General features: G+C 39.4%; 1 protein-coding gene across 2 annotated transcripts in view; it reads left to right on the forward strand.

Annotated features, from left to right (window-relative positions):
• The window catches only part of LOC115826260 (mitochondrial import inner membrane translocase subunit tim16), a 104379-nt gene extending 99595 nt beyond the window's left edge, over positions 1-4784 (forward strand). Inside the window, exons 25-31 of one of the 2 annotated variants that reach the window (XM_030790005.1) lie at positions 262-397; positions 689-780; positions 960-1046; positions 3515-3599; positions 3750-3886; positions 4101-4166; positions 4470-4784. In XM_030790005.1, the coding sequence (XP_030645865.1) occupies positions 262-397; positions 689-780; positions 960-1046; positions 3515-3599; positions 3750-3886; positions 4101-4166; positions 4470-4553 (687 nt within the window). In that variant the 3' untranslated portion in view covers positions 4554-4784. Of the gene's footprint in view, positions 1-261; positions 398-688; positions 781-959; positions 1047-2826; positions 2931-3514; positions 3600-3749; positions 3887-4100; positions 4167-4469 lie in introns of those variants that run through there. The other variant, XM_030790007.1, reaches the window with a different exon arrangement.
• The last annotated feature ends 3501 nt before the right edge of the window (positions 4785-8285 follow it).

Consider the following 8285-nt stretch of genomic DNA (forward strand, 5'->3'; position numbering starts at 1 on the left):
ACCTCCATCTAGTGAACGTTCTGGTAACTCAGTGTTTGACACACACAAGATATCGAGTGCAATCGAGATTATTTGCAGTATGAAAATAGTTCAATGCAAACTGAAGGCAGGAAATCTTAACTCACGTTCTCATCAAAACATATTTCCTCGACATGTTAAAGATTTTTGTTCAAACGTGCTGAGGTTTCACGTCATTAACGCCAGCTCTTGACTTTTCATTGGTTCTCTTCTCCCTTGTTCTTGGTATGGGCGTACCTGCAGAAAGAGTACTTCCAGGATGACATTTACCCTGACACAGCCGTGTGGTGGGAGCCTGCTCTCACCGCCTCTGCCTGGCTCTCTGGCTCCAACGGACAGCACCGCAAAATCAGCCTAAAGCCCAAAGACATGACACCTGGTAAAACACGTATCATCAACACATCCATTCACACACAGCACAGAACACTGGGACACTACCTACAATTAATATAAAAACGACGTTGTAAAATATATATCAACAGTATCTTTTATGTATCTGTCTGCACTGTAGTTAGTCTCTTCAACACTGTTGACCTAATGAAGAAGTTAGCTTCACTCCATCCCTCTGTCTTTGTCTTTCGTTCCGTCTTTCTGTTTTCCCGCCTCTCTCTCTTTTGCTTTCTGGGTTTGGTTCTTTCTGATCGTCATATTTTTCTCCATGCCCCTTCAGTGAGTGAGGCTCCAAAGGAGGCCCCGGTGAGGAAGTACCTGCCCTCCTCTGTGTATCTGGAGGAAAAGACTGATGAGCAAAAGAAAGAGGAGGTATGGTTGACATAAGTGTATGATCCTTGTGTTTAAGTCTCTGTACGATTTCTGTTACAAGAGGATGTTCATCCCTTATTCTGTGTGTGTGTGTGTGTGTGTGTGTGTGTGTGTGTGTGTGTGTGTGTGTGTGTGTGTTTGTGTGTGTGTGTGTGTGTGTGTGTGTCTGTGTATGACAGTTACTGAGTGCCATGGTTGCAAAGCTGGGTAACAGAGAAGACCCACTGCCACAGGAACTGTTTGAGGGAGTTGATGAGGACGAGTGGGTGAGTGTTCTCCACACACATTGAAGAACACAGACTCATACCGAGCTCATATGGGGCCTTGCAGAAATTTTCATCGGCAATTCTGATGCTGCACTGAGATAGAAGAGGTAAAATATGTCTTAATATGTCTTTCAGGATGATTAGTGGAAACACTTGCCTTGAGGTCCAACCAGGGTTCCAGCAGCGGGCAGTGAAAGGGAAGCGCCTGCTACCATTCCCGAGTGCCAATGTACCTCTGCTTCCAGTACCCTAACCCTAAACCTCATGCCACTTTTTTGACCTCTCATGTTATACCAACCTCATTGTATTGCTTACAGTCTTAATGTACACTCCAAGCTCTGGGAACACGTTTGATCACCTCATTCCTATATGAATCACTGGTTGAAGTGAATCTTTGCTCGTACCCAGTGCTTAACTTGAAATAACATGCATATTAATCTTTATGTACTCTATGAAGTTGTCACAACTGCACAGCTTGCTCAGAACTGGATTGGATGCATACATTTTTTTTGTCTTCTTCAGTTAAATTTCTTTTCTCAACTTACAGAACACAACGCAAGCATATTGTACAACTGTTTTGTGGTTTTCAAGTAATTAACAAACTTTAATTGAATGGAATATGTATGGTAATTTACATACAAACTCATTTTTCATTTGCAACTGCAATTTGGCACAAGTGCACAAATTTGGACCTTGATAGTATGTGCTGACAGGTTAAATTATGATCAGAAAACTCTGAACTGGTTTGGCTTGCATTCATGCAATACAGTACATGTTTCTCAACCTGTGGTCTTAAACTGAATTCTTCCAAACACACTCACAGTCCAGTATGTGAATCTATGTTGTTGTTCTTTTTTTCTTGATGGAAAGAGAGCATTTTATCTCAGACTATTGATTTTTTTTTCGTGGTATTTTTCTTGTTCTTGGTGGTGTTTGTATAAATCTGTACTCTCCTCTTGATGTTTGTCAGGGCATTTACAATTTTTTGGGATAACTTCCAATATTAACAGGGTTAAAGCTTCCAGTTAGATTATTTTTCCCCCTTTTTTCTTATGGTGTTACTGGAATCTTTGTACCTCAAAACAGTTTGACAGGAGACCATTTGAAACATTCCATTTCAGTTGGACTCTTTTCAACATCTGTTTGTTGTCCAATGTTCTTTTTAGTTTATCACTTTCGAACATTCTCCTCAGCAGTATTATAAATAATTGATGCAATCATAAAGCCAAGATCCACGTACCAATCAAGACTGTTGTTTAAGGCAATACTCACTCTGTCCTTCTTATTGTGTAGATCATGGTTCAGTGTGATATGAAAGGATTTGTGCATGGTATAGCACTTACTGTGATGTACTGTTCTTGAATTGTGACCACGCACTCATGCATAAATAGTTGATGTTATTGGATGTGTTACTGTCAGACTTTTATGTGTGTCTGATCCTTTGACCACCTCTAACACGAATGTCATTTATTGGGATATTTTGCATAATACTTGTCAAACAAAAACTTTTTTATATTTCGGTCTGAAAAAAATGTGGTTGTTTTTCTTTTATGGATTAGGAAATTGTCATGTGGGAATGTTGCCTTGCAATAATAAAAAATATGAAAACAAGAAAAAGAATAAAACGTTTTCGAATGTTCTTTGAACTTTCTTTTCTTTTCTGGAAAGTTAAAGTACATGTAGGACATCCAAACACTAGGGGGCAGTATCCAGTGACAATGTGTAATAACACAGCAGGCTGGTATCTGCATCTATGGTCGATGTGGCCTTTCAACTTTAACAGAACATTCACCTTGGTGGAGATACATGTGAAAACGTTTTGCTCTTGAGTGTGGTTGATCGTTTATTCGGGCATTCACAAGAGACATTCAGAGTTAGCCAATGGTAAGTTTGTCCCAATATGTTAAATTATGTAGACTCGGGGGGGGCATTTTCTCTCCTCGTGTAGGGCTGTACAGCTTCATGAACTCCACAGAACAGCTTCATCAGTCAAGCTGCCTGTCTGATGTGTTATGTAATTACAGAATCCCTCTGAAAAGGTTGCTCCGTGACAGTTTGCGCTAACATGCTTTTTGGTTATTAAACTGTAAAACTGCGTTGGTCATTTCTCCATTCTCTGCTAAGCTTTTAAGCTTTAAGAAACCTCACTGGATGAGGCAATAGGTTTAGTCTGTCTCAGTTAACGTTATCTAACTATGTGTCATTTGAAGAGACGTAATTATTAAACTATGTATATAAATATCTTCCTGTAAATATGTAAAATGAACACCGCCACTCAATTGAGGATAGGAGACATTTTCAAATTTAGCTTTATAGAAGTGTACCTTTATCTCCCTAACGTTACTCGCATCTTGAGGAGAAATCGACTTGAATTAATGCCACATAATTTGGCTTTAAGTCTGACTTAGGTGTTTAATACAGGTATACTAGCAGTAATTAACCAGGAGCTGTTATCTGACCCTCTACAGGCTAAATATCTCGCCCAAATCATTGTGATGGGTGCTCAGGTGTTGGGGCGAGCGTTTGCACGAGCACTGCGTCAAGAATTTGCAGGTAACGTCATGTTTATGTTTATGACTCATTTCAGTGTAGTGGCATGAGCGACTGTCTGAGGACAACCGTATTACTTCGCATTCGTATTACTTAGCTATGTAACGCTCCCAGGCGTGCATATGTGAGCGTATGTCGGGGTGTTTTTTGTAGCCAGTCAAGCCGCAGCAGAGGCAAGGGGGCGGGCAGGGAGGCAATCTGCCGCGGCGTCCAGCATCACTGGAATGACCTTACAGGAAGCCCAGCAGATCCTAAATGTGTCCACGCTGTCCCCAGAGGAAATTCAGAAGGTGCCATCATCAGTAAATGCTTGTTGATATGTGTTTCAGAAATTTCACTGTGTAGCACAAGGTTAAATTTAATTGCAGTAAGCACATTTGTCACTGATAGGACTGAGTGAGCCAGTAGGTATTCTTATCAAATTCTTCATACTGCAAGCGTTCACAAAACTCTTAATGGGATATTAATTACCAAAGTGTTTGACATTTGAATGTTTCCCTACAGAATTATGAGCATCTTTTCAAGGTTAATGAGAAGTCGGTTGGAGGCTCCTTCTACCTGCAATCTAAAGTGAGTATCTTTATGCATTTGTAGATAAACTTATATTAATAGAAACATGTTGTACATAACTGTATGTTACATGTTACAATTCAACAGAAGTGTGTGTTACTGGTTTATATTACATTAAGGTTTAAGCGGTCACTAGCATGAAGATAGTGAAGACTTCTCAGTATAGAAATAAAATTTCTGTATAATCTATTATATCTTTGGGTTGTGAAATCATGTTTGACTCAGGAGCCTTCTAACACAAATGCTGTCATTTGAATTGTACTTTCCATTTCTTCATTTTTGGGTGTGATGATTTGTGTCCAGGTGGTGAGAGCCAAGGAGCGTCTAGATGAAGAACTAGCAATTCAGAAACAGAACGTACCGCCAGAGCAAAAGCAGGAAACATAAGTCTATCCAGCGAGTCCCCTTTCCCCTTCAACCCGTCCACTGTAAATTATACCCCTATGGCCAATAAAGCCTTACCCTTTTGTTTAACAGTGGGTCTCAGACTGCTTGTTATTATAAATGAATTTATGTGAATTTCAGTTCATATAAAAGTCTGATGCAGTAAAAGCAATATCACTGATTTGAAGAGATGATATGATTGTGTGAAGGCCTAAATAAATATAAAGGACACAAAAAAATACAGCAAACAATCTATCAAATGCAACTTTATTAAACATTTTTTTCCATTTTCATTGACATAATTATCAATATCGTAATAAAATTCCTCTAAAACAGGAGAGCACGCACCTATGTTGTACCAATTGGAGACTTTTACAGCTCTAAAATTCTGCATGTTCGGCCTCTGAACATGATGCCGGGAAAAAATATATATTTATTTATATATTTATTTTTCATATACTGTATTTCTTCTACATTTCACCTATAATAAAAGGCACTTGGAAAACTTAAAATACTGATATTACAATATCTCAAAATGTGCAAAAAAAAACTGGATACTGGCCTTCCCTGGCCTTAGTCTTGCATTAACCCTTTGTGCACAACTGTGGCACTTAATAAAGGTATATTCTGTGAAAGGATACTGCAGAACAAGTAGCGAAATTGAGTGCTCTGGGATTCAATCATTTCAGCACTTAACTCATTTTAAAATTAGCTGAAAAACATCTGTTTAATTTCTTATTTTTTTTCACTGGAAAATGTTTTGTGGAATGTACCGCATCTTTGCAGGATCAAGTTGGTGAAAGAAAAATAAAAACAGCTCAAATGACTTAAGATGTGTTCACTCAGTTACAAGTTTGAATTTCTAGCTATTGTGAGGCCCCTTGACATTAAATTATTGCTAACACACCTTAAAAAAAAACTATTTTAAGAGCCTTATTCAGTCATTGGCAAAGAAAAAAAAACATTACACAATTCATCAAACTAATGATATGTCCCACAAATGAACATTTACAAGGACAGGGAAAGTGCAGGGTATTCCAGAGTGCTCAAAGGTTAATGAGTCAGACAGCTTATTTTAATATTGAACAATGTAGACCCTGTAGGATCTGTGTCGTTATCAGCTTTCTCCAACAAACTGCAGAGGCAGCCTCAGTCACAGACTGCATTCTGTGACGGAGACTTACAGGGAGGACAGAGGTTGGGTGTCCAAAGAGAGGGGACAGTGGTGAAGGCTTTTAAGTTATGTCCCTTAACCTAATTTTTAATTAAACCACGTGACATCGCATGGAGAATTCTGTCATTTTACACAGTTCTGTTCACAAACCAGATGGCAAAGTATTTGATATTGTGTGCCTTACCCGCTGTCTGTAAAAGCCTGTCTCTTTTTGACGCTGTGGTGAACAAAACCTTTCCCAAAGCTAAAGTGCAGAGACAGAGAGAGAGAGGGAGAGAGAGAGAGAGAGAGAGAGAGTTGTGTTATATACTATGAGTTTGTGTGTTTTTCTTCTCTAGTAAAAGGCTTTGTAGAGGGCACTGAGTTCAGCCTCTTTGCTTTAATCTAAAAAAGAAACTGGGGTCAGGCAAGGTTCAGCGGCCTACTTTTGCCGCTTGGTGGGCATGGGAGAGCTGCCCCGTACGCCTTTTCTGTGGCATTTAGAAAGGCAATAGTCACTGGCTGTACCAGGAGAGAATCCAAATAGATGCATGGACTGTCTCATCTGTAGCCAGCATACATCACTGTTTTCTTTCATCCATTCACACACTCATTCCACTCCTAAAACCTTAGAGAATAGTCAAGGCCGTGTTCGTGTTTTTCTCTGTGTTTTGGTTCAATGAGAAATCCCTGTTTTGAGGACATGGTGATTACAGTGGTTATTGAAAGCCTTTCATTGGTGTGGTGTTCGGACACTGAAAATTGTCTCTGAGCTGAAGGGCCTATGGAATGATGCCATGGCTTTTTCAAGGCCAATAAAGCCACATTTAAGCCCAAATACGAGCACCACAGATACAACTGTCGTGTGTATCCCCGTCTTGTTTACCTTCTCAAGTGAAGGCAGCCTTTTTTTTTTTTGTTTTGAGGTGAAATTGGTATGAGGAAACTGACCCTACTCCTTGACCCCAGTCACCCCTCTTCCTCCTCCCTTGGAGAAAGCCGAATGCCAAGCAGCAATAGCAAAGGCAAGGAAATAAAGCAACTTCAACATCAGGAAATGTTTCGTCCAAAAAACCGTATAACAAAACTGCAATAATGGGAATTACTCCAAAAAAATAAACATACCATTGTAGAATTATAAGACTCTGAGAGGAGAGCTATGGCAGGGTAATTAAAAGTATTTTTTTTTTTACAGGAATGTTCAAATGTAAAGATGTTTTACCTCTTCTCTGCTAAACAAAAAAAAAAAAAAAACCTGCCATCTTCCTCACTCAATATGGCACACACAAGCAACAACAACACTGGGCAAATATATTTACTATGTCATTTCCTGTATCGTCTCTCTGTGTCTCTGTTTTGGTAGAACCCCTCAGTCTAGAGAAACAGTAGTGACCGGTATATTCCTGGGTTTGGATGAATACATATTACATGTGGTAGACAGACTTTACATTACCCTAACATTGCGAATAGATGTCTAAGAATGGTAGAACTTTACTGCGAAGAAAGATAAAAAAAAATAATGATTGACTGCATTATAGAACAATAGTAGCAGATAATATATTGATCTGTCAATTCACAAAAGATAAAAAAAAAAGTTCACCATTTGCTTCCAACTGCTTCCCTCGACAGTTTTTTAAAACAATCAGTATGCTGAAAAACCCGGCAGCTGGGAAGCCCCACTTACACAACAAAGTGTATTTCTGGCACAGTGTCATTTTATTTAAGTTGAGGGCAAAAGTTTGTGATCAATTTCAACATGACAGGCCCTTTTCTGTATCACACTTGTGAATGGTTAGTGTGTTGTGGTGTGGATAGCAACCTGCTTTCCAAAGCAGGGCTTAAAATGGCAATTTTTAACACAACCTCTGCAGATCTTTTTTTGTATTTAACCCTGCTGGGCTGATGTAGTGTTAGCATAGAATGACCATAGACAGGATCAATGTGTAATCAACGAGGGTGCAGTGTGAAATGATTCCACCAGGTGGTGTAAGACAAAAGAAGTGTAAGTGAGGGAGCTTTCATTGCTGGGTGATGTTTCACCGTTTGTCTAAATGAAACCTCAGCCTTGGTATTCAGGCCTGGTCTGGTTTTTAAACTGAACAAGGCTGGTCAACTTCAGTCGTCTTCCACTAAGAGGACAGATTGTCGTTTTATAATCTTACCCACCCTTAAGTTTTCCTTAAATGATTTATGCTTAGTCAGCTGTGATATATCTTAGCAGCAACTGCGAGGTTTCCTTAAATCTAGCGAGTGATTCTGAGCGATGGCATGTCCTCTCACTAGGGGTGGTTGTGAGTCATCGTGGGGAATTGAGGTTTATCACTCGAGCCATAGCGCAGTACTGTTTGATGACAGATACTGCTTGTCATCTTCAAAACATCTTTAATGAGCTCTTAAAAACCCACAAAGTCAGACTCCCCTGCCAAAAGTGACTGGGACTCCTCTGAGTCGGTCTCACTGCCAGCTCTCAGATCACTAGCTTGTCGTTCATTTGCTTTTTTTTTCACAGAAGTTTGTAAAACACCGTCAAAGTTAAGGGACTGTTACAGTTTACCTTTAACCTAATAGTAATCAAATAAGAC

Source organism: Chanos chanos, chromosome 13, assembly GCF_902362185.1.
Source record: "Chanos chanos chromosome 13, fChaCha1.1, whole genome shotgun sequence".
NCBI classification, from domain to species: Eukaryota; Metazoa; Chordata; class Actinopteri; order Gonorynchiformes; family Chanidae; genus Chanos; species Chanos chanos.